A 12,163-nucleotide genomic window follows, 5' to 3' on the forward strand; every position below is an offset into this window, starting at 1 on the left:
CGATTGTATTCTTCATCTATCTAAAATATTGACGGCATATAAAATGTATGTGTAATGGATTCACTCATAAGCATGTATTACATGCCTTATTCTGATGCCTGAGTAACAAAGGGAAAGAATTTGTTACGCTCTGCCTCCACAGTGTAGCTTCAGAGACAATTCTCAATTCTCCCTGTGTTGGTCGAAATGGTATTTGTCGCACGTGTATGTCGCTTTATATTCCAACCTGACTCCCTTGAAACTGCCCTGGCTGGGCCTTTAGGCAACAAAATCAAGCTCCAAGACATGTGAGACATGCCACACTGCTAAGATATGACCTTGCTGCAATCAGGTGCACCATTGTCTCACAGGTAGCGATATCATCGATAATGATTAAGTTTCTGTGGGATAAATCTCAGCATGGTAGGGCCAGCCAAATTCCCTGAGTCACAGGCAAGTTTGCATAGCCCATACTGCAGCGTGGGGGATTATCTGAACTGCTGTCGTACCCAAGCTAGCGAGATTAGAGGTGGTTTGCATACATTTACTCATATGGCAACCCCACCTCCAGTTGCTGTGTAGACAGGTGAAAGCAGCTGACCCAGAATCCACAAAAATCAGAAATTCATACTGATTTGAATGTTACAGGCTCTGAAACACTGCTCCGCCAGCTCTGGGATGTCTCACAATCTGCTCTGAGTGTAGAGAGGATCAAACCACCAGGCTGGGTATCTGCTGCTGTTGGAAATGGCCAGTTGCCCTGAAAACCACCGAGCTGACTTGCTGGGGTTGGGAATAGCAGAAACACCAGCCCCAAGAGGAAAAGGCACCACGCAATGTGAGCCAGAGCTCAGGATGCTCAGAAGCATGGCAAGCATGAGTGTGCGGCCACCGGACTGCTACATTAGAGCCCTAGGAAACTCCAAACACTGGGAATGCCTTGGGAGAGGTTGTATCTCAGACAGTATATTTGTCTGTGACAGTAATTCTTACTCATTTTTTGGACTCTTCAATCCAGAAAACAATTCAGAACAGGCTTTTTGGTGCTGGTCAGACTCCCCTACTGATCTCCTGCTGTCATGTCCTATTTTTCAAGCTATTTTTTCCCCCATCTGATATTTTTCAGTGGCCTAAAGGTTATCCCGTCTAGGGTGACAGTCACCAGTCAGAAGGTGGCCTCTCTCTGAGCATGCAGATGAGCACCTTTCAATGACTTTGGCACCAACCAAAAGAAGCCCCGTGCAAAGCAGACACAAATTTCGGCAGTGAATCTCTCTCCCTCCTATTGTACCGTGATTGTGTATGCTCCAACGGGCACATAAGGTGCCTGGGCCCGTCCTCTCCAGCCTGCACTTCTGCCAGCAGCTCGTATTCAGTGTTGGACAAATCCGGCTTGTGAAATGCTCTTCGTGGCAGGTCCAGCCGGCTGGCGCGTTTGGCACGACACAGACCGTTACATCACTTGGCCAAACCTGACCTCTGTCTGTAGAGTACAAGAGAAAGGTACCGTCATCCAACGGCTGCTCAATAGCCAGGCGAAATGAATTGATAGGTGTCAATTCAGCCTGCAGTGGACCAGTAGCTACATTATAATGCCAACCTCACCTTTGGTGTTAATGAGGCCCCTTCATTAACAGCCTTGAGCAGAGGGGTCAGGGACTGAATAGAGACAGACTCCTTTCTCACCCAGAGAGCTGGTCCTTCTCATTCAGAATTGAAGCACGTTGGCGGGGCAGTTTGAGGATGCTTGTGCTGCCCATGTTGCATCTGCAAGGGACATGACGTATTTGTGACTATTCATCTGGCTCTTTTCACCAGCGCTAAATACACAGAAAGAATAAAATAAATTCTCATTGTGTTCCCGCTTACTAGGAAAATTTTCCCTCTTCCTTCTGGTTTGGAGGGTTATTGTACATTAAAAGCCTTTTGCATTTTTCAGTAGCTATAGTACGCTATAATTTAGATTTTCCTCAGGCACAAAAGAACTTAGTTAAGCTAAACTGTATTACAGTGTGGTTTTTTCTTTCTACTAAGTCCTTCATTAATAAGGGAACTAAAGAATTTCCAAGCTGTCTGTAATTTTTCCCAGATGCAGCTAGTAGTTGCTAGGAGTATCTTTTTGGCAGTCAGAGTTTTTGGCTATTAACAATCTGGACTTTTGCTATACTACCCTGGTGTTAAATATGTGCTGTGAATATTGTAGCATGGAGTGTGAATTGGGGAAGGAGGGAAAGGCAGAGAACAGGCAAAACAAAATCATTTTTAGAAGAATAAATATTGCTAGGATTAACAGCTGATTCGAACGAACACGCTTCCCTGCAGGGATCCCAATGCTGATTAGCAAACCAGGAGCCCTGCTACACCAGCACAAGCATTGCTGCAGAACTAACTCCTTCTCACTCACAGCTTCTCTCTCTGTCACTACCTGTTCTGTTTTCTCCCTGGCAGCCAACACAGACAAGCCCTGCCGTGAGCCTGTGCCATGAACTAAAGACAACAAAGGCCGCAGACAACCATCCACAAACCAACGCAACACCCAGCTCCCCTCGGTGCCACCAGAGAAACTGAATCCTCTCTTGGCTTTAGGTTCAGAATATTTTCTGAGGCTGTAAGTAAGGACTGTTGTTGGCAAAGCCCTGGTAAGTACCAGGAGAAAGATGTCTGCCCCTGATTACCTAAAATATCATCAGTTCTTTGTTTCGACTGCAGGTATGTTCATCTTGGAAATGCCACAGACTATTTGGCTCATCGGATGTGCTTCATGAAAGTAGATGAAGATCACTATAATAATTTTGCAGCTGGTAAGAGAAAGCAGTGAAGTGACTTATGCATTCCGGGAGACAACTTAGGTGTCCTTCCACTCAGTCACATTGCATATGGACACAAAGTGGAGGCATGTATTTTCTCAGAGAAACCCTGCTCAAATGCAAGATTTGAGTCTTAATCTTGAAGTCCGTGGGACTATTACAAGGTCATCATTTTTCTACACTGCCTGATTCTTTAAGGGCTGGAGACAGCCTTGCTTGTCGGCTGGCTGGTGTCCAAGCCCCTCAAAGCACAGACTGACCGCAAAACTTGTGGGCTTCAGTTCAGAGTGGAAAAAGGGAAGGTGCAACTAAATTAGTAATGAGAAAATAATAATGAATGACAACAAACAGCGAAACAAACTTGTTTCTCCAGGGATAGGAAGGGCAAGCCACAAACATAGAGATGCACACATATAAATTGACGATGGGGCCTTACAGCGGATGTACAGCCAACCACCCCAGCGAGCGATGCTAAGCCTACAGGAAAGTACTTTTGCTGCAAAATGAGAGATGGTGCTTGGAGGCTGGCGAGGAAGCAATTTAGGCATCTTGGGTTGCATGGCAGTTGGGATTGTCTGGGGCGGCTGTGTGTGTTCAGGGGGGTCGGTGTTGCGTTCCTGCAGAGAGGGGGAGCTGAGGAGGAGGAGGGAAGCAGCGCAGGAGGAAGGAGAGGTGCCTCGAGGAGCAGCTCTGATGGCTGTTGCCTGCTCCCCAGACAGAGCCTCAGAAAACCTGGAGCGGGCTGTGTCACAGTTCAGCGCCTGCCGGCCAGTCCTCTCCCAGGAGGTGTCTGTGGACGTCTGAGCGCGGGCTGCGCTGCCCCAACTTGCACTTGGCATGGCTTTCCCCACCAAAGCACTAGGACTCATCTCTTCCCAAACACCCCAGTTGTTGCCTCCTTCGGTCATGCTCCCGAAGACCAGCCAGGTTTGGCCTGTAAAGCAGCCGTGGTACGTACAGACAGGAAAGAGAAAGGATGTGTTGTACCTTCCCAGAACTGTAGATTAGCCTGTGCTGGGGGAAACACCCCAGAAATCTTTCCCGTCCCTGGGTTTACCTGGCCAAGGCAGGGACAAGTGCAGTGCAAAGTCTTTTTTCCACTTTATTTTCCACCATCCCCAAACTCTCAGGGGACAGAATCAGTCCTTGGCATAGTCCCCTACCATGGGCCAAGCCAGATTAAACACACACCTTTCAGTCCAAGACAAGGATCTTTGAAGCAAGGCTCTGGAAAGAAAAATAAAAAGCCTAAACGAAAATTAGGGGAGAGCTGTCATGTTTCATTTGCATATTTGAATATGCAAATAAGATCTGTTTCTTATCCATTGGCACTGGCCCTACTGTAGATGGCAGCAACACAGCAGATCTCTGCCAGCATACAGTACCACAAAGAAAGACGCTAATTGGATTTGCAGACGCTTACTGCAAAACCCAGAAGTTGCTGGAATAGATATAAAGAAACAGGAGCTCAGCCCACAGCTGCCTTGGGTGCGAAGGCACTCAGCTGACAGCTCGTTAGCTTGAGATGTCCCTGCAAAATTAGAAGTTTGGAGGAGCCTGGATGGCTGCTGGCTCCACCTTCCCCAGCACTACCCAGCACCTGAAACTCCCAATGCGCTCCCATAGAGCCTGACAAATTTTCTACCCTTAGCTGTGATATTTTTTTTAAGCTTTTAAAGAAAATCGAGGGTAAGCTTGATCAGTCCTTGAGCTGGAAACCGTTCAGAACTGGGAACTGGTCATGGAGCAAAGGCTGGTTCTAGGAATTTCTCTCCTTGAGCATTTTCGCAGTTGAATGTAAAGAGCTACCCCAGCACATTTTAAATTAATCCACTCGCACTACTTGTCCCAGCACAGAGCCCTGGTGTGCTGGCTTGGAGCAGGCATCAATATAATGCTGTGCTTACTCTGAATGGGGCACCCCAACTTCTTCTGTATAGTGTGGTTTAATGGCCGTGTATTGGACTGCCCACCTGAGATGCTGTGGAAGCCAAGGTGCCTGACTCCGGGTTTCCTGTCCCTGACTTGGAAGTGCCGAAGTTCTTCCTCGCATCCCAGCCCAGGCCACAGAGCAGCTGAAAGCTGGAGGAGAGACTTGCGTCCAAACCAGCAGAAGTAAATACGGGTATGCTGAAGTGGGAGGGCAGTCTGGGTCCTGCACTGGGAGAGCATGAAAAAAACCCTTAACACCAGGCTGGGCAAAAATAAAGGCACAGAAAAATTATCATTGATGGGAATTAAAATAAAAAGCAAATTCTAATGATGTTTCAGAGGAAGTAACAGACAATTTTTCAGGAAAGGGAAAAGTTCAGGGTCTTGTGTGTCTGTGGAACATCTCTTGCACAAGGAGGAAATTCAACAGAGCAAGAGCGGCGTCAAACTTGGGAAGGACGAAGACATTTCCAGAAAGGATTCAGGCCTGGGCGCATGTAACCACCAAGGACTGTGATGAAGCTGTGAGTGGGAGGAGGATTGGGAGATGAAGTGATGAAGCTAGGATTGGGAGTTAGAAAAAAAAAAGACTTAGGTCTAAGAGTCACGTGCATGGGAATGATGTCCACAATTAAAGATATCAATGAGAACCCCCAGAGAAAGAGGCCCTGTCTCAATGGAGAAGAAAAGAGACTGTCCAAGGAGATGTCTCTTGGGACTGCATCAGACAGAAACATGGAAAATTACAACTGGAGCACTTAAAAGAATCCAAATCAGGCTCTTTGTTGTTGTTGTTGTTGTTAACTGAAGCGATTAAGCATTTTGCTTCACTAATATCCTCTATCAGGTTGATGAGGTAAACTGGCTCTTCAGAACGATTTGGGAACCGATTAATCCTTGCCTGTGGCTATCAGTTAGCAACACACACAACGTTATTGGCTAACACGCATTTTTCCGCTGCCTTACGGAGATCAACAACTATTTCAAACAAGAAGGTTACACGAAGAAAAAATTCGGCCTCGCATCTAAAAGAAAATTTGCTCAGAAACAGTCACAAATTGCACTTGTAACGGCAGTGCCGCGTTAATTTAAGGCTCACAAAACTGAGCGCAATAACTTGTCGTTTAGAGCTCTAAGAAAAGGTAAACAAAACCCACTTTTCAGATGCAAATGTCACGCTCAGAGTCAGCAGCGGTGCTGAGAAAACCGCGTTTGCAGGGCGGGCGGCTTTTAATGATGCCTCCGCCGCAGCCAGCAGCTCCTTTCTCAGCCAGGACAGTGACCTCCGGGCTCGTCACCCAGCTGAGCCTGCGGCTGATAACCGCCGCTTCACTGAAGGAATCCCTGGGTCCATTTGCATTGCAAATACCCCCCGCTACAGACCAGAAAACGAGATATTGTTTCCCCTGCCGCGAACACCCCTCTCCCCCGCGGTCTCCATCACGGCACGGCCGCTGGCGGGGAAGGCGGCGGGCGGCCCGCGGGGCCCGGGCCGGAGAGCGGCGGCGGGCGGAGGGGGCTTCGGGGAGAGCGGGGGGGGGGAGAGGGGAAACGCGGGAACATGAGAGAAACTGCGGGAGAATGAGGGGAACGTGAGGGACAAAGAGGAGAAATGAGAGAAACTGAGGGGAAAATTTAGGGAGACCGAGGGGGGGGGGGGGCTGAAATTGAGAGAAAATGAGGGAGACTGAGGGGGGGAAGTGAGGGAGACCGAGGGGAAAAGGAGAGAAACTGAGGGCAGAATGAGGGAGACCGAGGGGGGAATTGAAGGTGAGAGAAACTGAGGGAGAATGTGGGAAAAAGGAGAGAAACTGAGGGAAGAATAAGGGAGACCGAGGGGGGAATTGAAAGTGAGAGAAAATGAGGGAGACTGAGGGGGGGAAATGAGGGAGACCAAGGGAAAAAGGAGAGAAACTGAGGGAAGAATGAGGGAGACCGAGGGGGGAATTGAAATTGAGAGAAAATGTGGGAGACTGACAGTGGGAAATGAGGGAGACCGAGGGAAAAAGGGGAGAAACTGAGGGGAAAAGGGGGGAGGATTGAAAGTGAGAGAAAATGAGGGAGACTGAGGGGGGAAATTGAAAGTGAGAAAAGATTAGGGAGACCGAAGGAAAAATGAGGGAGAACAAGGGAGAATGAAAGAGAGTGAGGGGAAACGAGGGAGAACAGGAGAAAATGAGAGAAACTGAGGAGAAATGAGGGATAAAGAGGGAGAAGGGGGAGGGGAGCATTGAGGGAAAATGAAGGACAGTGAGCGGAAAAATGAGACCGAGGGAAAACGAGAAGGAAGGAGAGAGGCTGAGGGAGAACAAGGAGAACCGAGGGGGAGCACTGCCGCCAGCTTCCTCCCCAGCCAAGGCTCAGCCCTGCCCAGCCATTCTGGACTGCCGTGTCCGCTGTACTGGGAGCTGTGGTTTCCCTTGTTCTCAGCTCATTTGTGTAGTAGGAAATTAATAAACGGGTGAGATTCGCTACCGCCAGCGGCGGGGAAGCGCGGGCCGAGGGAGGGAAAAGGGGCGGGTTGGCGCCGCCGGGACGCACAACAAGGCCCGAGCGCTTCGTCCCGGTGCCGGCTGGCGGCCGTGCTGCACCGTCCTGGGGGGCCGGGGACAGGCCCGGGAAGGGCACCCGGGAACGGGGCGCGGGCCCGAGCCCGGCCACGCCGCAGGGCAGGAGCGCGCCGCAGCGCCGCGCCCGCCGTGGGGGAAGGGGGGGGGAGCAGGGGAGGCGGCGAGGGCCCGCTCCCTCCCACCACCCGCTTGACCCAGCGCGGGCCCCGCCTCTATCCCCGCCCCCTCGGCAGCCCGCCCGCCACCGATTGGGTGCAGCGACTGCCCATCAGGCGGAGGCGGGGGAGGCCGGCGGAGCCCGGGCGGAAGCCCCGCCTCCAGGCGTGAGGCGACGCAGCTATTGGCGGCGGGCGGGTGCCTCTCTGGTGGCGTCGGTTTCCGGTTCCGCGGGGCGGGCGCCGGGGGGGTGGCGGGGCTGCTGCCTGTGAGTGACACACAATGAGGCGAGCGGCGGCGGCGGGGCCGTGAGGGGCCGCGACCGAGGAGGCGGCGGCGGCGGCCGAGGCGGCGGGGAGGGGGGTGGGGGGGACGGAGAGCGGCTTCGCTCGTAGAGGGGGGGAAGAAAGGGGGGGAAGAGACATCCCCCCGCCGACCGGCCAGCGAAACCGCCGCGGCGGGAGCGAGCGAGCGAGCGGGGCCCGCGGCGCTGCGCCCAGCCATGGACAATCAGGTGAGGGGAGCGGCGGCGCCCGCCCCGCCGCGCCGCCGTGGGGGTGGGGCCCCTCGGCGCCGCCCCTCCCCCCCGCGCGGGGGGCACGCGTGGGGAGGGGCCGGGGCCCCCCTGCACCGGGGGGGGGGCCCCTGCACTGGGCGGACCCCCACCCCTGTCCGGGAGGAGGGGGCGTTGATCCCCCCGGTGGTGTTGGGGGGCATCGCCCCTCCGAGGAGGCACACCTCCTCCCCACACCCCCTTTTTTTTGGGGGGGGGGGGGGGTGGGGGGCTTTGCTCAACCCTCGCCCCTTCATGGGCGGCCGCGCCGCAGCCTCGCCCGCGGCGGGGGGTGGCAGCAGCATTTCCCGCAAATTCCTGCCCGGGCTTCTTTACGGGGAGGGGTGGTGCCGGCGTTGCTACCTCCCTCAGCCGCGGAGCAAAGGGTTAATGCCACCGAGAGAGTTATTACCGCTGCGGGGAGGCGGTGGGAAGCCGCCCGTTAGCGGACGGGCCGCTGCCGTGCTGCGGCAGGCGGGGATGGATGCTGGAAGTTTACCTGAGGTGATCTGGAGCAGGCTGGCTCAGGCCTTTTGTGTGCGAGTGCATGCGAGCTGGTAACAGGTTACCTGCAAGCCTGAGGTTCAGGAGGTGAGCCCCGCTTCTCCTTTGAATAATCAGGCAGAGGAGGGCGAATGGAAACTGGTTATGGCTTTCAGGCAATTAGCACATCAAACAAAAAGCCAGAGCAGCCTTCAGAATGTTTATTGAGAAGTTGAAAAGCAGACTCCTTTGTATTATTACAAATTGTTTGAATAGGATCCTGATTTCCCTTTGTTGAGAGACACGCTTGGGAAGAAAAAAACCCTCCATTTTCAGTGGAACAACTTTGGATGTTTGTTATGTTGGGAGATTTTATTTTCAAATGTGTTTCAACTTCTGGCTTAATTCGTAGCGATTGTTAATTGGACCGATATGTGAGGAGTATAGCAAGTACAACTTTCACTCTCAGTTAAACAGTTCTCTTTTATGTTTAATTTTGTTCTCTTTCACATAGTCCCATCTGTTTCGCAGCTAAAATTTCTCAGCCGTTTCAACTAGAAAGGCAAATTCTGTAGACTGACAGTCATTTGCACCTCTCTGGAGAGGGGTAGTAACTGGCAACAGTAGCACAATTTAAAGGGTAATTATGGAATCGATAACGTGAAGCTGCCGAACAGACTGGATCGGTTGATGTGAACGCTTCCGTGAACACTGTGGGAAGTATCCCAGATAAAACAGGCCTACAAGCACTCTCCTATGCGAGCCTGGGATTTAGGCAGACTGCCTCCACATAATGCTCTTCCACGTAGGAGAGATTGCTGTGCTTTGAGTGAAACACACCTTGCCTTTTTTCTTATTCCTTAATACAACATGAAAGAACAGACGGCTGCGTACCTTCATTTTTAGCGCAGGAGCGAGATGGAGCCAGCATAGATAAGCCCTAAAGCGCAGAATGGGGAAAAAATGGCCTGGCAAGAGAACTTGCAGAGGATGGTAACCTAAAGAAATGTTGTAGTAAAACAGGTGAAGCAATTAATTAGATGAATTTGTCCCTGAGAATTGATGTGCTGGATGGCAGCTGAAGGTATTTTACTATAAAGATAATTGCCTGAAAGAGTGTCTTAAGGCTTATAGTTGAAATTAGAACTGGACTGCAATTTGGGAGGTCAAGCTTTGATGCCTGGTACTCTGTAGACCTCCTGTGTGATCTTTTTACAAAGAAAAGAATACTGACATTGAGTGACTTACGCTTTTTCAGAAAGTATTAACCATGCTCTGAAAATCACATTCCCATAAAATGTCAGGTTGGATATGCAAAATATTTTTTGAGCATTAATCATGGTCATACTCCTTGTTGCAGTTCCTCAGTGGGAAAATGGGGATAATCCTTTTCCTAAACATTTGTCTAGAGCTCAGGAAGCTCTTTCTTTCTATATTCATTGTCTAACATCATGCCCTCACTTCGAGTCTGTGTCCACCTGTAATATGGGTAATGACAAATAATGCTGCCTCTCCGAATGGTGATTGAGAACTGCCAGAAAGAACAAGACATTTATTTTCAGGTCTTAGGTGAAGAAGGGGGTAAGGACTAAAAACTGCCCCTTGTTTTATAAGCTTCCACTTGCTGAAGCTGAATTTTGTTGGGTTTAGTTTGAGATCACTGTGCTGTTGGTCTAGTTTGTATAGCATATATGCACAAAATTAGTAAGTAGTTGGATACCTTAGGTGTTCTTCCCTGTCTCTACAAATCTTGCTCTAAGATTTGCTTGCTTTAACTTGTGTCTGAGTCACATTTGCCTTTCCTCTGTTACATCTGTTTAATTCATTTGCTTTCTTCTGACTGTGAAGTCTGCAATAATATGTGGATCTTCACAATTAATTTAATCTGGTTTTTAAGACATTTAATGGAATTTTTTTTTTATTCAGTGAGACACTGAATACATCTCTTGTTTTATGATTGGAGTAGGATTCGGGAGAGCAAATCAGAATTAGGTCATTTTAGTGTTGGATATTGTGCAGGCATGCTATATGTTAGACTTGGTCTTTGAAAGTGCATTAATAAAATAAAATACCTTTAAAAGAATACAAGGAGCATCATAGCTGTATTCTAATGGATTACATATTCCAGAGAATATCATAAACCACCGATTCATGATCTAATTTTTCCTGTTTTAAGATTAGTTTTCTGCCAGTGCTGTGAATTCTGTAAGCTGTGAACATCAAGTTCTGTCTCTGACACTTTCTAGAAATAAAGATTCTGCAATTAGGACTTTGCTGACAATTTAGTTGATAAGGGAGGCAGATAAACCTGTCCCTCTTCTAAAGCTGTTTTCTCTGCAATGCTAATATTAGGAAGAAAATAGGTACGAAATGGTGCTAGGAGCTATTTTTATGATATCTTTTCTGTTGACAACACTGTAGTTTTCAGAATTAGACTAATCTCTCTGTGGAGGCTGTTGTATTCCTCCCCTGCGGTGATCTAGCGTCTTCTGTCTGTGGGGCTCAGCATTATGCATAACATGTAAGCTGTTTCATTTTGCTTATAGTCTTACCTCTATCCTGAAACAGTGCACGGTTCAAGTAAAATTGGAGCTGGGGCACCGAGCCCAACTGCGAAAAAAGCCCACCACCGAAGGGTTTACTCATGACTGGATGGTGTTTGTCCGTGGCCCGGAGCAGTGTGACATCCAGCATTTTGTGGAAAGGGTGGTCTTTCGGCTACATGAGAGCTTCCCAAAACCCAAGCGAGGTGAGTGTATTTTTGAAGATGCATTATTAGATCTTCTCTGTATGAAAGAGCATTGTACAAGTCAAGGTTGTCTTGGAGTGTCGCTGTTCTGTAAAATATCTCCTTAAAGAGGAGCAAGATGTGCATTGTGTGCACTTCATCTTTAACTTTTACCATCTTTGTTTGAGGAAGGTCAGGGAGAATGGGACCTTTCTTCTGATGAAAGGGCTGGAGGTGAGATGCTTTCTCCTCTTATTTAAGCTTAGTACATGCAGATTCTTAAGACGCTTAGTGACAGCAGAAGATAATTCATGTTACAAAATGGGAAAGATGCATTTGATTTGTTAATATTCACCAACACAAGCTGGAAGCGTGTGATTGGTGAGAGATGCTCAAATACTGGGCTCATATACATACTGGAGTATGTAGACTTTTGCATTGGTCATTAAGTAGCCATCAGGATTCTTGCAGTTTCTAGTCTTGTGCCATTCAGGTAGCATTTAAGCCAGCAGATATCAATGATGCTAAGGGGGTGGTGGTCTTTTTGCCACTGGCCGTATGTTCCAGCTGCACGTATATGTGCAAGCACTGTGCAATCAGCAAGGTTGAGGAGAGTATACAAATTGTAGTGTTATTTTCTGCTGGATCTGTTCATTGCTCTTTCTGACCATGCAGCAACATGAACCTTATTCTTGGCACAGGGCAGCAGGAACGCGTGGTTGAGGTGGAGGAGCAGGAATTGCCCTTTTCGGCAGCAGTGTAGGGTTTTAGATCTGCTTAAGATTGTGTAACTTTATCTGCAGTGTTATTGTTATGTAGTGTTACAAGGAATGCTGGCTGCCTAAGAGTATTGCTGAAATGACTTCATAATGTGCGTTCTTTGAAATATTTCTTTGGAAGACTCCTGGTCACGCAGAATGTCTTAGGACTACCTACTACATTGGTTATTTGTGAG

The 12,163-nt window shown here is 49.2% G+C and overlaps 1 protein-coding gene and 1 long non-coding RNA gene across 7 annotated transcripts in view; one reads left to right on the top strand and one right to left on the bottom strand.

Annotated features, from left to right (window-relative positions):
* Positions 1-1,264: 1,264 nt before the first annotated feature.
* On the bottom strand, positions 1,265-6,355 carry LOC142420352 (uncharacterized). The gene is made up of 3 exons (XR_012778732.1): positions 5,876-6,355; positions 1,585-1,746; positions 1,265-1,462 (listed from the first exon to the last, which is right to left on the bottom strand). It is a non-coding gene; the product is annotated as an uncharacterized LOC142420352 (long non-coding RNA).
* A 1,445-nt stretch (positions 6,356-7,800) lies between these two features.
* Positions 7,801-12,163, top strand: part of MLLT1 (MLLT1 super elongation complex subunit) — a 29,280-nt gene continuing 24,917 nt past the window's right edge. For all 6 annotated transcript variants that reach the window (XM_075524624.1, XM_075524626.1, XM_075524623.1 and 3 more), the window contains exons 1-2: positions 7,801-7,958; positions 11,049-11,229. In XM_075524624.1, coding sequence (XP_075380739.1) covers positions 7,947-7,958; positions 11,049-11,229 — 193 coding nt within the window. In that variant the 5' untranslated portion in view covers positions 7,801-7,946. The remainder of the gene's footprint in view (positions 7,959-11,048; positions 11,230-12,163) is intronic.

The sequence above is a fragment of the Mycteria americana genome, chromosome 24, assembly GCF_035582795.1.
Source record: "Mycteria americana isolate JAX WOST 10 ecotype Jacksonville Zoo and Gardens chromosome 24, USCA_MyAme_1.0, whole genome shotgun sequence".
Lineage (NCBI taxonomy): Eukaryota > Metazoa > Chordata > Aves > Ciconiiformes > Ciconiidae > Mycteria > Mycteria americana.